At 41.7% G+C, this 24947-nt stretch overlaps 2 protein-coding genes across 7 annotated transcripts in view; one reads left to right on the plus strand and one right to left on the minus strand.

The window, feature by feature from the left end:
- Positions 1–7940, minus strand: part of pphln1 (periphilin 1) — a 209772-nt gene extending 201832 nt beyond the window's left edge. The window contains exons 1-2 of one of the 5 annotated variants that reach the window (XM_067999868.1): positions 7808–7937; positions 3449–3614 (exon numbers count right to left, since the gene is read on the minus strand). The gene's annotated coding sequence lies outside the window, so the exon portion shown is untranslated. Of the gene's footprint in view, positions 1–3415; positions 3615–7807 lie in introns of all 5 variants that reach the window. The other 4 variants (XM_067999869.1, XM_067999870.1, XM_067999872.1 and 1 more) reach the window with 4 other exon arrangements.
- The window catches only part of zcrb1 (zinc finger CCHC-type and RNA binding motif 1), a 42179-nt gene continuing 25172 nt past the window's right edge, over positions 7941–24947 (plus strand). Inside the window, exons 1-3 of one of the 2 annotated variants that reach the window (XM_067999874.1) lie at positions 7941–8024; positions 17073–17190; positions 23769–23797. In XM_067999874.1, the coding sequence (XP_067855975.1) occupies positions 17107–17190; positions 23769–23797 (113 nt within the window). In that variant the 5' untranslated portion in view covers positions 7941–8024; positions 17073–17106. Of the gene's footprint in view, positions 8025–8232; positions 8577–17072; positions 17191–23768; positions 23798–24947 lie in introns of those variants that run through there. The other variant, XM_067999873.1, reaches the window with a different exon arrangement.

Genomic DNA, 24947 nt, shown 5'->3' on the forward strand with positions numbered 1-24947 from the left:
TGAGTCATTGAATACATTCAAGGCTGAGTTAGACAAATTTTTGATCAGCAAGGGAGTCAAAGGATATGGGGAAAAGGCGGGAAAGTGGAGTTGAGGTAAAAATCAGATCAGCCACGATCTCATTGAATGGCGGAGCAGACTCGAGGGGCCGAATGGCCTACTCCTGCTCCTATCTCTTATGGTCTTATGGGATTAAATGCTTGCATGGTCTTGTCTCGGGGATAGAGTGGTTTCTCTGCTGCTATGGATGCTGGATAAAGAACTCTCCATTCCACAAAAGCCGGGAACTGCCAGTCGGTGGGGGGCGGGGAGAAGAGTTGGAAATCGAGGGCCCTGAAATTGCAGGGGCACGGTGGTGGGGGGGGGGGGGGGGGGGCGGGTGGAGAGATTGGTCTGAAATCGCCGGGGGGGGGGGGAAGGGGGGCTGAAATCACGGGGTGGGCTCAAGAATGGGGGCAGGAGGCGGGAATGGGGGAGGAGGGAAGAGAGAGAATGGGGAATGAGGGCTGGGGGAGAGGGAGACTGGGAAATGGGGCCACGGGGGAGGGAGATGAACAGAATGGTTCCCCCTTTTCCCTGCCCTCAAGTTTCTCCTCTTCACCTGCTCATGGGTGGCCGCCTGGTTCTTGGAACTTCTCACAATGGCTGATGGCACGAAACCACAAATAAAGATTATCAATTACTGGGGACCCAACCTTTATCAGGTAAATCCAATAACATTTGTAGAAATCATGTGATTAGATGTCATGTGGTCAGAACTCCAGGAATGCCTTCAACCAGAGTTGGCAACTCTACTCCACCAGTACGTCAGGTACTGACGAGCTGTTAACAGCACTTCAAACCTTAGTAACTGCAACACACGGAGGGAAAGGGTCACGGACAGGGGTTTGCAGGACATTAATCTCTTCAATTTGGCTAGGATCTCCCAGGCACTCTGGCCCTACAGCAGCCACCTTGCCCTGTGCAGGCCGCCAACGTAGCAGATCCCAGGATCAGGACATCCCTCCCTCAATGGAAAAGGACCCCGGGATGACACTTAACTGGGAAACCCAACAAACAGAAAATGAACTGAAATCACAGCCCACTGGCAGGGCTCCAGAATTAGGCACAATCCCAGGAGAGGGCGAGAAAAAGTGCTGCAGGAGATACAGCCAATCCTGGGATATTTGGCTCATCTGGTTTACTGTACATACAATGACCATTTTGAAAATAAGGTCACCTGCAAATAAAGGACACCTCTTGCAAGTCCCTTAGGTGTCTCTAATTTACAGGTTTCACTGTACCACCATTTTTTCTGGGGGGGTGAGTGGGGGGGGAAGTAAAGGAGAGAAGATGAAGACAGGAATTCTAAGTTCTAGCATATTTCAATGAAAATGTAATGGGAAGGATGAAAATGTGAAATATACAAGGAATAGGTCTATAAACATTGTGTGGCAAATTACAGATCTTTGGCTGATCACTTGTTGATACTTTCAAGCAAGCTACACACAGCATGACAGAGGCCAAATCTACTTCTTCAGAATACAATCAAATATCCCGATCCATAAAAAATTGAAGAAGAAATACTGTAAACATACTTTCCTTTATATTCACCAGCATTGGCTACACATCAGTGGGGGGAAATCACCAAGCAGGACAAAGTCCTTCCCCACAGGAAGGGAAAAAAATAAATAGCAAATTATCTCTGAGGGAAAAGACGTTTTGTTTTCACTAAGAGTCCAAATGAAACACTTGTGAAGCAAGTCACCACCCCACTCCCTCAGCCAATGAAGGGTATACCGCAATTTTGTTGACTTTTCCATACAAACTATAAATCAGCATTAGTCGGAAGTAAATCTCAGTCCAGTTCTCAGCCGCCAAATTACTACCAAGAACGGCATGTGTGATAGAATCATAGAATGAGGCAGCACAAAAGGCTGCCATTCGGCCCATCATGCATGTGTTGGCTCTTTGAAAGAGCTATCCAATTAGTCCCATTGCCCTGCTCTTTCCCCATAGCCTGGCAAATTTTCCCTCTTCAATATTTATCCAATTCCCTTTTGAAAGATGTTATTGAATCGGCTCCCACCATCCTTTCAGGCAGTGCATTCCAGATCACAAGAACTCGCTGTATAAATATTTTTCCCCTTATGTCACCTCTGGTTCTTTTGCCAATTACCTTAAATCTGTGTCCTCTGGTTATCGACCCTTCTGCCACTGGAAACAGTTTCTCCTTATTTACTCTAGCAGTTTCTCTAGTCTCTTCACATAACTGAAGCCTTTCATACCTCGTATTATTCTAGTAAATCTCCTTTGTACCCTCTCAAAATGCCTTGACATCCTTCCTGAAGTGTGGTGTCCAGAATTGGCCACAATAAACGAGCTGAGATCTAACCAATGTTTTATAAAGGTTTAGCATAACATCCTTGCTTTTGTACTCTATTCCTCTACTTATAAAGCCAAGGATCCAGTAGGCCTTTTCAATAGCCTTCCCAACTTGTCCTGCCACCTTCAAAGATTTGTGTACGTGCACCCTCAGGCCTCTCTGTTCCTGCACCACCTTTAAAATTGTACCATTTGTGTTTGTGTTGCCTCTCCTCATTCTTCCTACCAAAATGAATCACTTCACACTTCTCTGCCTTAAATTTTATCTGCCATGTGTCTGTCCATTTCACGAGTCTGTCTATGCCCTTCTGGAGTATGTTACTATCCTCCTCACAGTTTCTTACATTTCCAAGTTTCGTGTCATCTGCAAACTCTGAAATTTTGCCCTGTATACCCAAGACCTGGTCATTAATATATATATCAAAAAGATACTAAATGAAGAATTTGCATTCCTGCAGCAGGATGGTCTACTGAAGTTGGGCACAGGCACATAGTTATTGGGACCTTCATCCTAACACCTGGCCCATATTACTTATGAAATGGGGGATCTCGTGAAGTTCAGACTGTGTGCCAAAAATGCTCCACCACGACTGATAAGCTCACTTTATGCAAAAATTTTTAACTCAACTCTCAAGAAAATAGCAACACACACTTACATTTTTAAAATATCCTAGAAACCCAACAGTTATGTTAGCGGTATGCACATTAGGAGCTCTATAATCCCCTCTCGCAGCTGACTCTGCAACCAATCTCAGGAGAACCAGAGCAAATCTCCATAATACTCCACAATATTCATCCATCCTTACATCCCCATCACTTAAACTGGGCCCATACATAGCTTCACCACCCTTCTAGCAGCATAAGCATAAATTATTTGATTATCTCAATCTACAGCCTATTCATTTTGCTACCAGGATTTCGATGAATTTTAAGAATGGGAATGTGAAAATTTCAAACCATGTCAATTGAACTGAAGAAACATCATTGGGCTATTCAAACTGGAATTGAGAAATGATTGCTAAATTTAAAATAGATCCTTTTATCATTTCACCTGGAGATTATAAAAGACATATTTCATACCAACCAAGGCTTTGGCTGGCCTTAGAATTTAGGTTTCGTCAATGAAGATTCCCAACACGGCATTCAAGTGCGATTCTCAAGGCAGCACCAATGTGAACTCAAATGAGAATCCTTCAGCTCCACTTGGGTACTATCTTGAGACCTCTGCTTGCATGGTGCATCAGGACTACCTTTGGGTGATAGGATCAAATTGAGTTGATCAATAAGAGCATCACACTAGAAGTAGATGATACATTATCAAAGCATATCAGGTTAAAATATTTTTTCCTCGTTTAAGTGATCAGTATATTAAATAGGCTTAGAGACAATAATTAGCCCTGCAAACTTAAATCTAATTTCTGAAACAAACATTTATCTAGCTCCTTTTTGAAGAAAATGAAGCAGCTTAGCATCAATTATTTTTAGTACAAGACTGTTCTAGAAATTCACAGCATTGTTAACACTTTTTTCAAAGGAAGTTAAGGCCTTAAGAATGTGGACCCGAGAGGAGAATCTATCTGAAGACCCCTGCTTACATACTACTTCAGAACTTTGGGAATCACGAGTTTTGGCAAAGCTGTATGCAGCACTGTAATATCCACCACTCATATTAATTTGAAACCTCCACCCTCTGGATCTGTGTTCAGAGTGTAAATAAAATATCCTTTTTAAATCTACATCATCCACACTTCTCAGCATTTTAAACACATCTCCCAATCTTCTTTCACCAATGAAAACAAGTTCAGTTGTTATCCTTACTAGGATGTTCAAGCTGGAAGGATTTTTTAAAGATAAATCGGCCAAGGTTAAAAAACATTAATTTTAAGATCTGACCTGGAGATTATAAAAATAGATTTCATACCAGCTCAGGCTTCGAATAACCTTAGCATTATATCATACAGCAAAGTGCAACATGCAGCTGGCAAACCTGAGTCATGCTGCTGGGTCCATGATGCATTCCACTGTAAATACAATACTGTGAAATTAATAGGAAACACCTCATAAGACAGTCAGCTCTCTGCTGACAATAAAAGTTAAATTTAAGAAATTCAGAGGCAATCCAACGGACGGCCTTGAAATTTTCAATTTTTTTTGGACATCCACGCAGGAGCGGAAATCGCTCTCTGCATTTAAGAGCTTCAAACCAAGCTACTATAAATTCCACTCAGATAGAGTTTCCTTTTGCTGATACGGAATGCACATTCATAAAATCATAGAATGGTTGTAGCACAGGAGGCCATTCGGCCCATTGAGCCCGTGCCAGCTCTTTGTAGGGCAATTCAGTTAGTCCCATTCCCCTGCTCTTTCCTCATAGCCTTGCAAATTTTTTCCCTTCAAGTATTTATCCAATTCCTTTTTGAAAGCCACGATTCAATCTGCTTCCACCATCCTTTCAGGCAGCGCATTCCAGATCATAACCACTCGCTGCATAAAAAAGTTTTTCCTCACGTCGCCTTTGGTTCTTTTGCCAATCACCATAAATCTGTGTCCTCTGGTTCTTGACCCTTCTGCCAATGGAAACAGTTTCTCTTTATTTACTTTATCTAAACCCTTCATGATGTTGAACACTTCTATCAAATCTCCTCTCAACATTCTCTCCATGTAGGGACATATCCCTTTTACCCAAGCCCAGAGAGCTTAGGCACAGATTGGCAGATCCAAGACTTAAGAGACACAGAGGCACCAAAAGGAAAAAAAAAGACTTGCATTTATTTAGCAGCTTTCACGATCTCAGGGCATCCCAAAGCACTTAACAGCCAGTGAAGTACTTTTGCAGTCATTGTTCTAATGTCAGTTTTGTGTTGAAGCGCACCTCAAGCCGCTTGTCACGGACAGAAAAGTGGCTTCATCCCTCCCTACAGTTACACCGCCACCGCACCCCCCCCACCGCCGCCATCCCCACCCCAAACACTCTGTTCTTCCAACTCTGACCTCTTGTGCATCCCTCCCCCTTGCTCCAACATTGTCGCCGTGCCTTCAGTTGCCTAAGCCTGATGCTCTGGAATTCCCTCCCTAAACCTCTCTCTCCTCCTTTAAGACCCCCCCTTAAAACGCACCTCTTTTACCAAGCTTTTGGTCACCCCTCCCGATATTTCCCTCTTCAGCTCAACATCCATTTTTTGATTACCCCTCTGTGTAGCGCCGGGGTCACTTTTCTATATTAAAGGCATCATATAAATGGAAGTTGTTGTTGATATGACAAGTTTTAGCAAAGAGACTTCAGTTCAATCACTTCTTGACTTTACTACAGTTGGGTATTGGATCATCCCATTCCCATTTTTTACTGCTGATGTTAGACGAAGGTTCTTTGCGTCAATGCAAAAGTGGTAGTCAATCTCACCCAAAATTAAACTTGTGGTTTTTGTGCACAAACACCAATGAAACTTAGAAAGTTACAGAAGTTCGCACTCTTGTAGACTGCTGCTGAATCAGAATCGCAGAAACCATTCCTCAGGATCAACTACACACGTATCGGAAAATTTGCTGTCTCGCTTCAGCTTTTCAGGCATAAGCCAAAGCACTGTTAACACCAAATCTTGCACTTATATAGCACCTTTAACATAGTAAAACATCCCAAGGCACTTCACAGGAGCGTTATCAATCAAAATTTGACACCGAGGCACATAATGAGATATTGGGACAAGAGGTAGGTTTTAAGGAGTGTCTGAAAGGAGAGAGAGGTAGAGAGGCGGAGAGGTTTAGGGAGGGAATTCCAGAACTTAGGGCCTAGGCAGCTGAAGGCACGGCTGTCAATGGTGGAGCAATTAAAATCGGGGATGTGCAAGAGGCAAGAATTGGTGGAGAGCAGAGATCTCAGAAGGTTGTGGGGCTGGAGAAGGTTACAGAAAGGGGGAGGGGCGAGGCCATGGAGGGATTTGAAAACAAGGATGAGAATTTTAAAATCGTGACGTTCCCAGATCAGGAGCCAATGTAGGTCAGCGAGCAGTGGTGATGGGTGAACTGGACTTGGTGCAAGTTAGGATATAGGCAGCAGAGTTTTGGATGAGCTCAAGTTTATGGAGGGTGGCCAGGAGAGCATTGGAATAGTCAAGTCTAGAGGTAACAAAGGCATGAATGAAGGTTTCAGCAGCAGATGAGCTGGGGCAAGGGTTTGTGGCAGGGTAGGATAACTATGTGGCTACATGGCTATCACATAAACTCATTCACAGAATACCTTGTGTTCTTCAAAAGAAATTAAAATACCCAATTTTACAAAACTCCTCTACATATAATTTATTCTTATAGTCAGAGGGCCGTGGAAACCTGATGTTTCTCCCCAATAGCTATGAATGCTGGGTCAATTGAAATTTTCAAGACCGAGATAGATAGATTTTTTGTTAATTAAGAGCACCAAGGGATATGGAGCAAATGGAGTTGAGGTACAGATCAGCCATGACCTAATAGAATGGTAGAACAGGCTTGAGGGGCTGAATGGCCTATGGGTGAATTCCTATGTTACTAGATAGAAAAAGATAACTAATTTGCCCAAATGATTAGTTGGAGACAGTAACATAGATCCCACTGATATGAACCAGATGCCCTACCACTCCACTAGGTTTGTTCAATGCAACAATAGACATACACAAATCCCATACAGAAGTTCTTTAAAATGAAGATATTTTTGTCCGATTTTGGTGTACCGTTTTTGGATTTATGCACCAGTAAGACAACAGACGCACAAAATTCTCTTACGACTTAAAAACTGAGTGTACAGTGCCCTGGAGATCCAGACAGGCTGAGGACTTTTTAAAAACCAGATTGGGGATCAGCTCTACACAGTGATGTGAGTTGTCCGCCTTGTATACCTTCCTATACAAATGGTCTCACAGCTTGGCTCTAGTGCATTCGGGAATCAGATTGGAGGAGGGGTGGAGAAGGGGGTAAGGACAAGAAAGGAGAAGGGGGAAAGGAAGAAAGAATAGGGAAGGAATGAAGGGGGAGTGAAACAAAGAGGGGAAGCTGGTCCCCGGATTCGGTTGTCAGTTTTGTGTTGAAGCGCACCCTAAACCGCTTAGTACGGATAGCAAAGTGACAGCGCCCTTTGGTTTGGCGCCTTGGCAAAAACACTATATCAGCAATACATCAAACGTGAACCTAGCGAACCGCGGCCTAAAAGCACAACCCCTGGGAGACCTAGCCAGCAAACTCCAACCAACCAACCAACCAACCGAACCCCCCACCCAAAAAAAAACTCGCGTTGGATCGGGGCCCAAACACAACAGGAAAGCGAGCGGGATAACCCGAGCTACCTGATCCAACCACCCCCCCAACACGTCCGTCCGCCCGCCCGCAGCCCCGACAGACTCATTCGGATGTTAAACCGGCCTGTAATTAACCCGCGAACACATCAACGCGGCCAGTTGCTAGGGAGACGCCGCCTTACCTCAGGGGGGGGGGGGGGCGTTACACGCGCGTGACCAGCCCACCCTCACTCCGAACCTTTCAAATTATTTTCTCTTCAACTGGCCCCGCGCAAGGAAGAGAGAGACGCGCGCGCGTGAGCGCCAGGAGACTGGGGTGAAACCGCGCGAGACTTCACCCCTCATCTCCTCCCCCTGCAAAGTAAGAGGGACCAACAGTCTCTCCTAATCACCCGTCAGGTAAAACGACTTACACTCGGACTCACTTTTGTTTTGGTTTAAAGATCCAACAGATTTAACGTTCGACGGATAAAGTGTTTGCAATCTCTTTGTGGTTGGATGATAACGCTCTCATCCCCTGATTTTGACAGCTCGAGCTACATATGTCCCTCCCCCTTTTTTCTCCACTAACCCGCCCGCCCGCCCGCCATCTGTCTGAAGTTAGCATATATCAAACACGAAAACAAAAAAGCCGCCTGTCTTCCGCGGGATGAAGGCTACTGGTCGAATTTGCGTATATTATTTCAGACACACATCAATATAAAATTAAAAATGTAAACCATCTTCGTGCACTTTTAAAGCGGAGCCGGGAGCATTCTTTGCTGTCCGAGGTGGTTATCAGGCCAGCGTCAAAATCTCGCGGCGACACAGAGGGGGAAGAGGAATCATCGGCAGCAACATGGCGGCCGCGCTGCTGGCTGGAGGTGTTGGTAACAGGGACCTAGAGTCAGTTAAAATGTGAAGGGAGCGACAGAAGTCTGATGGGGATTTTAAAACAAGGAATAAATCCAGGTAAAGAATCTGGAAGTTTATATTTCACGGGATGGTACCTTGCAGAGTTGTCTCTGGTTTATCTTTGCCTCTTGAGTGAGGTTGACACTGTTGTGGGAGGAGACCACTTACAATAACATGTGCTCTATCCAAATTGGGACCTTGCCTTAAAGGTAATAAAGTAAATCAAATTACAGATCTCGTTGAATTAACAAATAAATCTTGCATGGTGGTCATTGGTTGCAAAAGGCTTGGGTTGGTCGATAAGTAAATGGGTAAAATAATTGGTTACGTGCTGCATGCATCACGAAGCTGCTTCTTTCAATGGAATGTCAACCACATAGAACCACTTCAGTTTATGTGCTGTTGCTTCTGTGACTTAAGCCCTTTAAGATTAGACCGGTGGACATGTTTTACTGACACTGATGTATTGCATACAGTAAGTATTTGAACCAATGTTGTCACCTTTTTGCCAAGTTTGCAGCTGCACTGGAATCTCCAGGGATAGGGTAATGGGATTGTGGCTTGAGTTTTTTTTACCGAAGATGAAAATTCATTGAAAATGTTAACTAAAGTCTCCACATGATAAAACAAAAAATTAAGTGACAAAAAATAGATCAGCAGAATTTGAAAATATTGTACTAGTGGTTACAATTTTGCCACAGGTGCTGGGAATAGCAAGACTTAGTTCATGAATTTAGAGCATCACAGAAGAAGTGTGGCCACATCAACAACTTGCCATTGTATGTTTACATTAATGTGATCAAATGTGCCAGAGTACTTCACGGAGGTGAAAAATAACTAGGAATGAAGAAGGATTTGGTGTGGTGACCGATAGCAAGATTTAGGTTTTGAGGAGGTTTTTGAAATGGGTGGGGCAAGGCCATCGGCTTAGTGTTCCAGTGTGAAGAAATAAGCGGTGATGTAAGGGAAGCCAGAATCAGAAGAGTGAAGGAAGCAAACAAGATGATAGGACTGAATGTTGTTTTAAGAGATAGAGGGGTGAAGCCATGGAGAGATTTGTAGATGAGGGCAAGGATTTTGAAATTGATGTACAGGCGGATAGGGAAGTTTTGCAAGCACAGGGATAACAGGGAATGGGACTTAGTTAAGATATGATGTGGGCAGTAGAGTTTTAGACAAGTTGCAATTTGTGAACAACTAAATGTCGAAAGATCAAAACTATTGTCTTCAGTCCCCGTCACACACTCCGTTCCCTGGCCACCGACTCCGTCCCTCTCTTGGTATCCTATTTGATGCTGAGGTGAGCTTCCAACCACAAATGCGTTCCATCACCAAGTCTGCCTACTTCCACCTCCATAACATCGCCCATCTCTGCCCCTGCCTCAGCTCATCTGCTGCTGAAACCCTCATCCATGCCTTTGTTACTTCTAGATTTGACTGTTCCAATGCTTTCCTGGCTGGCCTCCCATCTTCCACCATTTGTAAACTTGAGCTATCCAAAACGCTGCTGTCCATATTCTAACTCTCTCTAAGTCCCCATCACCCCTGTGCTCGCAGACTTACATTGGCTCCAGGTCCCGGAACACCTTGATTTTAAAATTATCATCCTTGTTTTCAAATCCCTCCATGGCCTCGTCCCTCCCTATCTCTGTAATCTCCTCCAGCCCTACAACCCTCTGAGATCGCTGCGCTCCTCCAATTCTTGCCTCTTGCACATCCCCGATTTTCATCGCTCCACCATTGGCGGCTATGCCTTCAGCTGCCCAGGCCCGAAGCTCTGGAATTCCCTCCCTAAACCTCTCTGCATCTTTACCTCCCTTTCCTCCTTTTAAGACACTCCTTAAAACTTACCTCTTTGACCCAGCTTTTGGTCACTTGTCCAAATATCTTTTTTTATATGGCTCGGTGTCAAATTTTGTTTGATAACACTCCTGTGAAGCGCCTTGGGACAGAACACTAGATAGTAACACCTACAAATGTTTTGGGACAGTCATGATTGGTGCTTTTGTCACTCTAGACTCGATTTCTCCAATGTTCTCCATGCTAGCCTGCCGTCATAAATCTTCTATCTCCATAAATTCCAATTTGTTCCAAACACAGCTGCCCATAGCCTGCCCCACATTAAGTCTCATTCGTGCATTGCTCCCATCCTTGCTGACCAACATTGGCTCCATGTCCCTGAGTGCACAGAATTTAAAATCTTTGTCCCCATCTTTAAATTTCTTTATGGCCTCGTCCTATCCTATCTTTTCAATCTCCTCCAGCCTTTCCATTTCCCCCAAACCTTTTGGTCATCTGACTCTGGTATTTTGAGCAATCTTCCCCTCTACCACCATTAAAAAGTGTTAAGCTACACTGGCCCTACTCTCTGAAATTCTGCCATTTAAAACGCTTTATCTCTCCATTTCTTTCATCACTTTTAATAACCTTCTCAAAACCCATCCTATCAACCAAGCTTTCCATTCCCCCTTCTAACGCTTACACCATAGATCATTGTCTGTTATTTTATTTCTTGTCTCTTTTTTTTCTGTCCCTAACGTAAAGCTACATTGATGGCACTATAGACATGCTATGCAGAATTGGAAGATTTAATCCTACAATTTTCCTATGTGCCTGTGGGGAAGGAAGAGGAAAAACATCAGACTTGGTGTTCTCTCCTGATTGATTTTGCATGATCTCTGTTGGAAAATGCTTATGTGGACACTAAGTGAAGACCAGTTCATGCTCAGCAGTGAAATCCTCTCTTTCTAAGATACTGGAAGGACATTGGTGCCTGTGACTGTGTACCTCAGGCTGGGAAGGGGGAATTAGAGAATAAAATGCATTAATGGAATATGTGTGAGACAGCTGTTAGGGGCTTGATTTAGGTGGTTGTAGGTTAGCTGGTCATAATTAGGGTGCCACAAAACCTCACCATCACATTATTCTGTCTGCCAACTTCCACAGCTTTTGACTATTTGTCACTTCCTTTCACGCCTTGATATACACAATTTCACAATATCAGCTGTGGCCTTCCATGTGGTCTTTTTCCCAGCTAGAACTCATACCACCAGCTTCATATATGGCACCCCTGTCATGTCCATCACAATAGTGTTCTTACTGTAGCACAGATCATTACTGCATGCAGAATTACCCTTTATATCACACAATCACTGGAAGCCTTTCACAACTGTTGGGTGCTGCTAGAGTTGCTTTGTAAATATTTCATTTTAACTTTTTTCAGCATTTTTACCCTTTTGAATTATATGTAAAAAGGAAAAGATGCAGTAAAATATATATAAAATCTACTCTGAATACCAAATCCCTGTCTTGGTCTGTAACCTTTACCAGGTAGCCCTGCATGGTACATACATCTCTGCGTTTCCCAAACCCAGATGCATAAACACTGCACTTATCCACACTGTAGGGCATCTATGCCACTTGAGCCCAGTACTCCCAATATATCTAAATTGCACTGCAACCTATTGATTTGGTCCAAATTCCAAATCCCTGTGCACACATTTGTCTCACATATAAAGTTGTGAACAGTTCCATTATTGCTGTCATCTAAATCATTAATGAAGATGATGAATAGCAATGGTTTTCTACTCGTGACCTGGCCTTGTACAGGTGTACACCCGTTCATGATGATCTTCTGCCTACAAAATTGAAACTAGTTGTCTATCCAGCATAGTAGCTGCCCACCAATCCCTAATGATGTAATCTTTTCTAATAGATGTTCATTTGACACTTTATCAAAGGCATTCTGGAAACCAGGATGTATACATTGTCTGCTGGATTGCCACCATCCACTGATCCTCAAAGAACTAAATTAGGGTTATGAGGCAGGGCAACCATTTCCTAAAGCCCTGCTGGGATTCCCTAATAACTGCCAAGCTCTTCAGGTGATCATAAATCGTATCTCTTATAATGCCTTACAGCATCTACCCTGCAACCAACATCAAACTGATAGGCCTATAATTCCCATGGTCCAATTTCTTCCACGTTTTCAATACTGGGACCACATGAGCTTCGTTGCTGTCCACTGGAAGTAACCCAGACTTCAAAAGAGCTAATGAATATATGGGCCAGTGGCTCGCATAAAATATTTCCATTTCCTTAAGCACTCTGGGGTATATGGTATCAGTTCCAGCAGCACAATCATTGCGTGCTTTAATGCTAGCTAAGACCATTTTTGCAGTTACTTCTATTAAATCAATTTTAGTAGAATCTCCATTGAGTACAAGTGGAACCGAAGCATCATCCTTAGTAGTGAAAACCAATGCCAATTATCTATTTAGCACTCAAGCCATGTCCTGATCCTTTTTCATAAGGTGTTGAAAATAAAATTTGATCTACCTTAAAATTTGGCAGAAAAAATTGATCCATTCAGCTGAATTTGAAAGGAAGGGGACAATACAGCAGGAGACAAGTTATGTCCAGTGTTTGGGATTGGTGAAACAAGGATGAAGTCCTTGGATGTCTTCTACAGCAAAGTTCTACATGGCACAAAGGCCAAGCGGCCTGAATTTGAAAAGAAGCTGCTGGACAGTGCTGGCAGAAAGCAGTCAACACCAGCTCAAAATGCAACTGCAAGTTCACATAGTATGCCATGCAAATTAAGCTTATGGGTTTCAAAGCAAACCCAACTTGTGTGTTCAAACTTAAGAAAGAACTGAGCTGTCTCATATTGGGTCAGATATCTGCCACTAAACTTTAAGGAGGAAGTTACCAGTTTCTTAAACATCATCACAAAATGTGTTGGCTCCAGAAGATTGGAAACATAGATGACCTTCCAGCGAACAAGGACAGTTTATTTTGATGGTAAAAGCAAGGCCCAAATGGATCAACTTTACAATGTGATACCTGGAGGTATAAGTAAACTTCAGTCATTGGATACAGTGACTAATTGAACATAAATCCTTGCTTTAAATCTATGATGTAGGTGCTCCACTATTTCCCCTCAATTTTCTCTAATTTCCTCCCTTCTTTTAAAGTTGGTGGCTCATGCTGGGATGCAGTTCTATCTGTTCCAACAACTCTCAAGTTATTTGCCCAAATGTTCATTCTTCAGGTGGAAACTTAGCCAGTGAGAGCTAGCAGGTTATTTGATCATGGGGAGCATCAGACACCAATCTTGATCCTGCCTCACCCAATATGCACGTGTACATTTTTCCGGCGGGGGTTGGGGGGGCGTGGGGACTACTGGACAGCATCAAGGAAGTGCCAACATTGATTGATTTTTCTCCTGACCTGGCCGGGTCATTCTTGTTACCCATCTCACCAACAAGTGGAAACAACCCATCACTATTTACCTTTTTATAAACCTTTGTAATCTTGAAGATTCGTATCAGGTCACACTTTAAACTTCTCAGCTCTCCTGAAAAAAGCTCTAATTCTCCAGTCTCTTTTCCTAACTAACTCCTCATCCCTGGTAGCATCTTAATGAATGTATGCTGCATCTTTTCCATTGCTTTTATTTCCTTTCTGTAATCGGGTGATAAATTATACACAATACTCCAACTAACTAGTGCATTTGAAGGCTTCTTATTACTATTTGTTGCTTAATTTGGGCTGAATCCTCAAAGATTTTTATTTTTCTTACCAGTCCACCTAACTAATTGACTGCTGAAGTAGAAATTGAGTTTAAATCATTGGAGTGTCTGAACTATTACAATAATTGTCTATGTAATAAGATTATTAAACTACATCACAACAAACATAGCTTGGTATGGAAGATAGAACTCAGACTTTCTGGCGTTATTGCTGGATGAATAATTGTTTACAACTGACCTGTGATTTAAATTGCTTGTATAGTATTTGGATGACTTAGCTGCACTTTTGTGTAAGCAAATAAAGTAATAATAACCTAACTTTATTAATATCTTGAAATTGAATGGCAGGCAGTCAATAGCTTCAATGATAGATACATTTGGTTTACAATCGGCAGACTGTAAGCGTAAATCCTCTTTTACCAAACAGAAATGAGGTCCTTTACCTCCAATAGAAGGTGAATCTGACTGAGATTGAAACGCATTACTGAAATGTGCTTCCTGTTGGTTGATCACAAAGTGACGATCATGCCTAGAGGGTATCACTTGGTTACCAAGCAGTGCAGCTCAAGGCAGAACTGGTTAAGAGGAGCCAAAAAAAATCTCCTTCCAAAATGAATGTGACGCACAGTGACTAGGGAGTGCAGTATGAAACAAAGAACTTGCATTAATATAGCACCTTTCACGTCCTGAAGAGAACCAATAAATTACTTCTAAAGTGCAGTCATTAATCTTGTGTAGGCAAGCATTGCAGCCAATTATGCATACAGCAAGATCCAATAGACACCAGTTCCTCTAGAAAGGCTGGTACTGAAAATAAAGAAAGTGGGTATCTGTAGAAATATTGTACAGTGGATACGTAATTGGTTGACAGAACGCAGAGGGTTACCAATGGGGTCCCACAGGGGTCTGTTTTGGGACCTCTAATATGATTTGGAGTTAGGAGTTACAAGTACAGTAGCTAAATTTGCAGATAATGCAAAGCTAATGAAGATGGTAGACTGCAAAGCTGAATGGGAAAAGCTACAGGAGGATCTGAATACACTTGGGAAATGAACAGATAGATGGCAGATGAAATTCAGTGTAGTGAAATGAAAAGTGCTTCACATAGGGACAAAAAATCCAGGAAGGGACGATTACTAGAAGGGAAAGAAAATAATATGTATGGAAAATGAAAGACATCTGGAGGTCTTGATTGACAATAAATTGAAGCTCCCCCAACAATGTTCGGTGGCAGTGAGCAAAGCAAATCAGATGTTGGGTTATATTAAAAAGTCAATATTGAGCCGAAATGGTGGGGTAATCCTTGGTGCGATCACACTTAGAATACTGTGTACAGGATATTGTACTGCAGCAACAGAGGATACAGAGAGGGCAATCAATGATTGAGGGGATGGAGGGATTGATTATGAAGAGCAATTACATAAATTGGGCATGTTCTCACTGAAAAAGAGAAGGTTAAGGATTCTAAAGGGACTAGATAACGTCGACCATGTTTCATTTTGTTCGGAACAATAGAACCACAGGACATGGCCTGTGCTTGAAGGGGGATGAATTCAAAACTAATCTAAGAAATATTTTTTCAGTGAACGAGAGGTAAATTTATGGAACAGGTGACTTTGAACCTGTGGCTCCCCAAAGCTTTCCACGACTAGTGGGTTTTCCTCACTCTGAGACTGTTGTAGACTAATCATGGCAATGAATCACTATCCGTTATTAACTCTACTATTGTTGCATCATGCGACTACAAGGCTGGTAAAAGGTGAACTAGATGGACGGTGTTGGTTTTTCGCTTCACAGTTTGTATGAATGAATGACCAGATTTTTTTTAATTATGGTGTTTGAGGAAGGAAGATTGAAGAGCCAGGGCATTAGGAAATTTCCCCACCCCTTTTTGAATAGTGCACGTCTATCTGAGCAGGCAGACGTAGCCTTGTTTAATGTATCATCGGAAGATGGCACCTCCGACAACACGCTTAAGTGGCAGCCTGGATTATGTTCATAGTGGGGCTGGAACCCACAACCTTCTGACTCATGAGAGTACTACCAACTTAGCCAAGCTGAACATAATCTAAGATGATTTGAAGCAGTATCTTTTATCCTACAGAAGTATAGTTCCTCCCCTGCGTTGTTGATGGCTTTTTGTATTTAAGAAAAGAGAAGTAGCTGTCTGTAAAAAGTGAAAAAGAGAGTGTGACATAACAACACTCGGGCTTGTGCTAGAGCATTTGTTTACAATACAGACTGCCTTCAATTTACAATGGTAGTTGGTGAAAAATGACAGTGCTTTAAAAATGTGAGAAATCCATTGGAAGCTGTCACTCTGATTTACCAAAGTAACATGTATAATTGTGTTTTTTCTCCTTGTGTTAGTCATAAACTGTAATAATCCCAATTGTGAAGAATAAAGTGAGTTTATAATTGGTTATTTTAACCTTGTAAGTGAAAGTAAAATTTCCAAGATGATAATCCAGAATATTGATAGTGTTTCAATGCAATATTGTACCATTGCTGAAGTATACCCTCACCTTGACTGTGGACGTTTTCTATTTACAATTGTCTTCCCAATTCAAGCCCTTTGTGACCTCAGATAATTTATTAATTCAGCTGAGAGGATGAGGAAATCAAGATGACAGTTTTATCCAAAAAACCCAGTCAATGCTGCTTCGTGATCTAAATTTGATATATTTTAATTTGTTCCAATTCAATGTTCAGTAAAAGTGGAAAGGCAGTGTGTCTAACTTGAATAATTCATCAACTACTGTCCAGGGCTTTGTCTCATTATTATCGAAGCTGTTGCCCGTCCGATTTCCATTTTCAATCCTGTAAGTGCTATTGATCCAAAAAAACAGCTGAAGCTTAATTAACCTCGCTTCAAAGTGTCTGAGTGTTATGCCTGCACAGATGCACGGACTTAAATATTTATCTTCCCTCGTTGTATTGCTACTGGCATCAGATTAAAAATTAACTGAATTATATCTTTATTTCTCAATTTGTGATTATTTTCTTTTCTCTTTTATAGTTATATGTGAAGAAAGAATTTCAGAACAAAAAAAATGAGTGGTGGACTGGCACCAAGCAAAAGCACTGTATATGTATCCAATTTGCCATTTTCACTGACAAACAGTGATCTGCACAAGGTAAAACTTAAGAGTTGTATGCATTATGGGTGTGGTGGAACAAAATTTTCACATGTGAAGTATGCCTGAACAGTGCAATTCACTCTTAAGGATATTTGTTTCTAAAATCACTAATTATGCTTTTTAAATTGTTCTGTTGGAATGTGAGGCTGGAGACTCCCTCGATGCTTTAACGGGTTTATCCAGTGACAGGGAAGGTCCTAGGTACGATCCCAGTCTTTGTTCAGTTAGCAAATCTCAGCTGGGCAGCGGTAAAGAAGAAAGAATTTGCATTCATTTAGCACTTTTTGTGTCTTTGGGATGTTCCAACGTACTTCATGGCCAATTAATTAGTGTAGTCACTGTTATTATCTAAGTAAATGCAGCAACCAATTGCACAGCAAAGACCCACAAACAAATGAAATGAATGACCAAATAATCTGTTTTTAATAGCATTGGTTGAATGAGAAATATTGGCCAGGACACCAGGAGAACACTCTGCTCCTCTTCAAATAGTGTCATGGGAACTAACAGGCTTGGCTGTGATGCACCTTCCAATGAGCTATGACACTTACTGTCATGGCTCATGTGAATAATGGTCACTTGAGCAAGGTGCTGGACAGTGACTGGCCCCTCCGGGGCTGCATCACACGAAGGAGTCAACCCTTCAAGAGAAGAAAGGAAGAAATAATGTTTCCGCAGATTAGTTTTGAATTGTCCCCTGGTTCTGCTCTTCAGGATAAGGTGAAACAGCTAGTCATGGTCTACGTTATCGAACCCCTTTTAGAATCCTAAAAACAGCAATCATAGCACCTATCAACCTTCTCTATTCCAGTGATAACATGCCCAATTTAAGTAATTGCTCCTCATAATCTAATCCCTCTATCCCCTCAATCATCCTGGTTGCCCTCTTCTGTATCCTCTCAATAGCTGCAAAATCCTTTTTGTACTGTGGCGACCAGAACTGTACACAAATGCAGTTGCATCAATGACTTAATAAGTAGCAGAGATTACTCCTCTATTTCGGCTCAATATTGATCTTTTAATACATCCCAACGCCCGATTTGCTTTACTCGCTGTTACGATAGCTTCAATTTATTGTCGATCAAGACCTCCCAAATGTCTTTCAATTTCCGTATTATTTTCTTTCCCTTCAAGTAATAGTCCCTTCCTGGATTTCCTGTACCTACGTGAAGCACTTCTTCATTGAATTTCAACTGCCATTGATCTGCCCAATGCCCAAATTTATTCAGATTCTCCTGTAGCTCATATATAAACTGCAAAATGTATAATTTTGCAGTCTATCACCATCATGAGCTTTGTATCATCTGCAAATTTAATTACTGCACTTGTGATCTTTGGCTCCAGATCATTTATGAAGATATTAAACAAAAGAGGTCCCAAAACAGTCCCCTGTTTTGAAAATTGGCGAGAACCATTTCACATTCTTTTTCTTTTTTCTAAACAGTTTTTCTTGTTATGTTACTGTCCAGAGGGGGCACAAACCCTTTTTCCTTGCCCACCTTCCCTTCTCTTCTGTTCCCCCTCCCGCCCACTACCCAGACCACATATATCCAGGAAGGCGAAGGTGGCCCATTCCCAGAGTAAGTTGGCTGGTGATTTGCAGGTGTGAGAGAGTGGCTGGTGGAGAGATGCCTCATCACATTTTTCCTTCACCCTGCACGGATTGGCTGAATTGGGAGTTCTTTGGAACTATAACCTGCATCCTTCAACGTGGGCGCACTGCATATTGGTGTTGTAAGTCATTGCCTTAAAACAAAAGATGCCAGAAATTATTTTCAAGGAAAGAATGTTACATATGTTGAAATTTCTGCGGTATGACACCGATGAATGAGATGTTTTTTCCAAGAAGGCTTGTTGCATGGACAATAAATAAAACATCTCTGTGGTCAGTAGAATACACTTTTCTCATAAGATCAGTAAATGCAACAAGAGGATCACATGTGCTTAACCTTTTTTTTCATAGCAACTCACATTTAGCTTTCAACAAAATGCTTGAATGGTATAAGAATACACTAAAATATGGATTTAAATTTATATTCATTTAATTGTTTTGTAAAAAAAGGTATGTTTTCGAAGGCACAATAATTGTAGCGTTTTGTAAAATTTGACATATGTAAAGACACTAAAAATATACGAATCCCTTGGTGGAACACTTTGGTGCCAGTGTACTATTGCTCTTTGTTATTGAGTTGCAAAGTATGGGTTTATACTCTGAATTACTTGCATGAAAAGTTCCAAATTTTGTCAGAGAAATATACTTTAAAAAAAAAAAAAATTTGTTCATGAGATGTGGGCGACGCTGGAAAGGCCGCATTTATAAACCATCCTTAATTGTCCTGAGAAGTTAAAGGTGGGCCACCTCCTTGAACCAATGCGGTCCTTGTTGTGGTGTTACCCCCCACAATGGTATTAGGTGGGGAATTCCAGGATTTTGATATAGTGACAATGAAAGAACTGAGATACCTGTCCTAGTCAGGACGGTGCTTGAATTGGAATAGGTGGTGTTCCCGTGATGTTGATGATGTTCTTGACCTTCTTGATGGTAGGGAAGGGAGGTGCTATCAAAGTAAGCTTGGTGAGTTGCTGCTGTGCATCCTGTAAATAGTACATACTGCAGCCAAGGTGATTGAGGGGGTAGAGTTTGGTGGCAGGGGCGCTGATCAAGCTGACTGTGAAGTCTTGGATGATGACGAGCTTGTTGATTGTTGTTACCGCTGCACCCGACCATCACACCTGATTTAAGACTCGTAGATGGAGTTAATAGGTGAGCCACTCATCAGAGTACGCAGCCTCTGCTCTGCTCTTTGAGTCACTTTCTTGATATGACTGGTTCAGTTAAGCTTCAGGTCACTGGTGACTCCAAAGATGTTGATGGTGAGGAATTCAGCAGCAGTGGTGTTGTTGGAGGTTGTGGAGGGGTTTTGGTTTTTCTTTTTTGGAGATAATTATCACTACGCACTTAGCACGAATGTTACCTACCACTTGTCAGCCCAAGCTTGGGCGTTGTCCAAAGTCTGGCAGTAGGTCAGCATGGCCAGTTTCACTACTAGAGCAGTTGTGAATGGAGCTGAATTCTGGAATCAACAGCAAATAGCCCCATTCCTGACCTTTATGAAGGAGGGAAGATAGTTGATGAAGTAGCTGAAGATGGTTGAGCTGGAAACATTGGCCTGAAGAACTCGTGATGTCCTGGAGCTATGACAATTGGCCTCTGACAACCATGACCATCTTCCTATGTATCTGTGTGACCCCCACAATTTCAGGGTTTTCCCATGAACTCTATTGTTCTTAGTTTCTGTAGGGCTCCTTGGTGCCATACTCATTGGAATGCTGCCTTGATGTCGAGGGCAGCTTCTCTTGCCTCTCCTCTGGTATTCAGCACTTGCATCTATGTCTGGATCAAGGCTGAGATCTGAAGTCGAGTGGTTTTGGCAGAACTTGAACTGAGCATCCGTGAACAGGTTGTTGATGTATAGGCGATGGAAGGAGTTATTAACAGTACCATCACTTTACTGATGATTGGGAGCAGACTGATTGGGTTAGATTTGTCCAATAAATGTTATCAAGTCTGCAGGGTCGACTGGACAGAGATTACCTTAATCTTCTGGTATGATGCCTGGGTCATTGCCGATAGGTCTGTCTCATTTTCTTCTTTTTACTAAACTTTGTAGCAGTAGTTTTACAACTGAGTGGTTTGCTAGGCCATGTCAGAGGGCATTATGAGTCAACTACATAGTATGGAACTGGAGACTCATGTAGGCCAGACCAGGTGGGGGTAGCAGGCTCTGTTCCCTGAAGGACACATGATCCAGTTGAGTTTTTTTTGTGGAGCATGCACATGTTCTTTTCAGATAGGAAGGAAAAACTGGAGGGTGGGTCACTCCTGCAATGATAGTGTATTTCTCCAGTGACAATGGGCAACAGCATGAAGGCAGATCACTTGCTTGCTCTGCTAGGGAACCCTACGTGGTACAGGGGACATAAAGAAAAATAATATTTCAAAACATATGGAGGGTATAAGTTTAAAATGAAAACTGAACATCCTTCACAAACAAAAATCCTTTCTGTAAATTTCTAAAATAATTCCATTGGTGCAAGGGTGTTCTGGGTTTAAAAGTTTCTTAGGACTGTTAATAGAGAAGTAAATGACTTTACAATTGATATGATCAAACCTCTTAGTGCATGAGGAAGCAACTGTGATTTTGAGACACAAAATTGAGCTTAGAGATGTTAAACTTAGTTTGTTTTGAACATGTTTTTGGAAAAATTGAGTTTCTATATTTCTGCGGGTTTGTAAAAATGTCTTGCTTATTTTATGAGTGATCCATCAGATTGCAGAGGTAAATGGGCACAGTTGCTATCCTACACTTGCAGGCTTTCTTACATATTGATACCAATATGCTTTAAGGGTTGATTCATCACATCAAATAGCTCTCATGCACCAGTGACAGACACGTAAGCCATCAGCACTTCACCCTTACACAATTCTTATACAGCTCAAAATGCTCTTTTCTCACACAACCCAAGTTTGAAAGGACAAAATCTATAGCTGAACTGCTAGATGTTTTTCACCATACAAGTGAATATCTTGCACCTCTACACCTTCCTTGTCAACTTCTTTCCATTATAAATTCCTATGGCCAGATTTATAATGGAAACTAGCTATGATGTCATGCTGTAATTGAACCCTCCCCCAGTGGAGATGCTCCAGTGCTGCCACTGTTAGGAGGTGTAATTATAGTTTGACTAGTTTACATTGGCTGTTTTCATTGTAAATATGGACATAGGAATTTATAATAAAAATAAGATCAAAATGTATGACTTCGAAAAGGGGACTGAATTCTGTCTGCACACCATAGTACAGTTATCCCCCACCCTGAAGACTACACTTGATCTTGATTCCCTGTGTTCAATGACACAGGAGATTGACTGGTAGTAGTATAATTTGACACACCCTTCACACCATGCTTCACTGAAATCCTCGTGGCAACCGATTTGGCTTGCTCTTCCATGCATCTGTTTCCTCTTGAGCAACTTAACTGCTGCAGTGCAATTATTTTTTAATGTGACTTCTTCAATTGATCCTCGTACAGAGATAAATAGGAACAAAAACTGCTAAATACGGGAGTGTCATCTACAAGTGGGTGGGAGTAATTGAGGGGACATGAGTTATCATTTTTTACCCTCCGATTTTCTGTCTTCCATTCCTAAACACTAATTCATGATGGTGTGCAGTTCTACAATTGAGGTGTCAGCTGTGGCTCAGTGGTAGCACTCTCTCCTCTGAGTCAGACGGTCGTGGGTTTGCGTCCCACTCCAGAGACTTGAGCATAAAATCTAGACTGACACTCCGGTGCAGTACTGATGGAGTTCTGCACTGTCAGAGGTGCCGTCTTTTGGATGAGATGTTAAACTGAGGCCCTGTCTGCCCTCTCAGGTGAATGTAAAAGATCCCATGGCTCTATTTTGAAAAAGAGAAGGGGAGTTATCCCAGGTGTCCTGGCCAATATTTATCCTGCAACCAACATCACTAAAACAGATTATCTGGTCACTATCACATTGCTGTTTATGGGAGCTTGCTGCGTGCAAATTGGCTGCCGTATTTCCTACATTACAATAGTGGCTACACTTCAAAAGTACTTCACTGGCTGTGCAGCTATCCTGGTCCAATATCCATGCACATTCGCTTTCCAGTGGGGGGGGTTTACTGGACAATGGTGAGGAGCAAGAATCCTGACTGAGTTTTTTTCAACATTTCTTTCATCTCTCCCTCCCCGCCCACCCCCCTCCCCCACAACCCAAAGTCTTGAGTCAATGCAGCCACCTGTAGCACCCTTACCATTCACCAGCTGAAATCTGCCAACTCAGAACAGACCTGGGGATCATAGTCATGTTGTTCGTGTTGCTTTTAGGTACGTTGTATTTGAATGTTGAGCCTTTTGTCCTCAGTTACTTCAGACTGGTTTTCGTCTCAGACCAGGAACTGGGATGGGTTTGGGCTGAACTGAAGCTTTCATTGATCGTTAGATTTAGTTTGTAGAATGGACATCAGATTTATCTGAGTTGACATGTGAATCCCATGGCTTACAAAGTTGTTACGGTTATTAAACATTTAGGAGTTTGGTACCTTGTTTAATACCCTTAATAACTGTACAGCAAGCAATGAGATTCACATAATGGAGTTGAAGAACTGTGCTCAGTTGTTTTTAAAAAAAAGTTATCCAACAAATGTGAACTTTCAAAGGTTATGCAGAGTTCTTTTTCCTAGTTATTCTCACCTATGTGTTGAACTGATATTAACAGTTGCTCCCCAGTCCAATGCACAAGAATAATGAATACAGTGTCTATGGTTGCCAAGCTACTGAACAGACGGCCACTTTAAAATACAATTGCCTGTTTTGTTTGTAGAGTGTCGGTTCCAGCCAGGTTGAAAACTTGGCTCTTGCACCAGTAAATATTGCTGTTAATTGGGCAAGAGTAACATTTATAATGAAAGCAATTTTAATAATTGCACAACTTTTATTTTCATTCTAAGTATACCGATTTTAATTTATGACACAATATTTTCCTTTCAGATTTTTTCCAAGTATGGCACAGTTGTCAAGTAAGTGAAACATAATTATTTTGTTGAAATTCTTCTGTTGTAAATTTCTGGTATTGATGGAATGAAAAAAAGTTACTTTTTCCATGTTTGTTTAAAAAATGTCAACTTGAACTAAAATTTACAAGATCAAATGTTTGTTAAAATGATGTACCAAAATTGTGAAAAGTAATATTGATGTATGTCATTCCAAAAACTGTAAACTCGGTATTGACATTCAGTAAGTTTCTGCTGTGGCACTTTGAAATGAAAGTAATCTGGTAACTCGTATTTACTCCAAAAAACTATACCAGCCAAAGACAGTGACCCAGTGCTTGGAACTGAATGGCTGCTATTAAATGGGTTCTGATATTCAAACCTTCAAGAGAAGTAAAAAGATGTTGTCATGAATACCATGCTTGGTATTAATCAGCTCAAAAGCATTTGCAGCATAGCTCTCAGTTGTCCCATTTTAAGCATGATTTTCCAACATCACACAATGCCAATGAGAAATGTAGTAGTGCTGCACAAAATTCCCAAGCCAGCAAAATCAGCTGATTTGTTGAACCTACAGAAAATCTTCAGCCCAAAGGATAAACCTAAATTTCATCCTTCCAATGCATTGCAAGTTGTGAAGTATGACTTAGTAAAGCTGTATTGGTTTCAACACTGATTGGGATGAATATATAGCTCAAGATAAGTAGTATTCTGAGTGGAAGTTTCCCTAGAGTTAAATGTGTTCTCCTCCATTGAACAGATTTACTATAAGTTTTTAACGTGGAACCATTAGAAGCCTGATTCTGTAACTAATTCTGGGTATGCCAGATTCTCCTCATTTATACTGTACGTGTAGTTACTAAGTCATATTCTTGACTTTCCCAAATGTCGGGGGAAGGTCCGTACAGGCTAGCAATTTTAGTGGATCATTGCAGACCTGTGCATAGCTGGCAGATACCATTGCTGCTGGGATAGTTTTATGAAAAATTGTGATTGAATAGATAGATCATTTCTTGTCATTTGGTGAAGAGAAATTGATGCTTTCCTGCAATTGGAATACTTAGGCTCTGCAGGCGGGCAATGAAACCACTCCCTGAGATAGGTTGCAGTGCCTTCCGAGGGATGTATGTCACTTCATTTTTATTGCAGAGCTGCTTCTGAAGGGGGTATAACATGG

The sequence above is a fragment of the Heptranchias perlo genome, chromosome 18 (genome assembly GCF_035084215.1).
Source record: "Heptranchias perlo isolate sHepPer1 chromosome 18, sHepPer1.hap1, whole genome shotgun sequence".
Lineage (NCBI taxonomy): Eukaryota > Metazoa > Chordata > Chondrichthyes > Hexanchiformes > Hexanchidae > Heptranchias > Heptranchias perlo.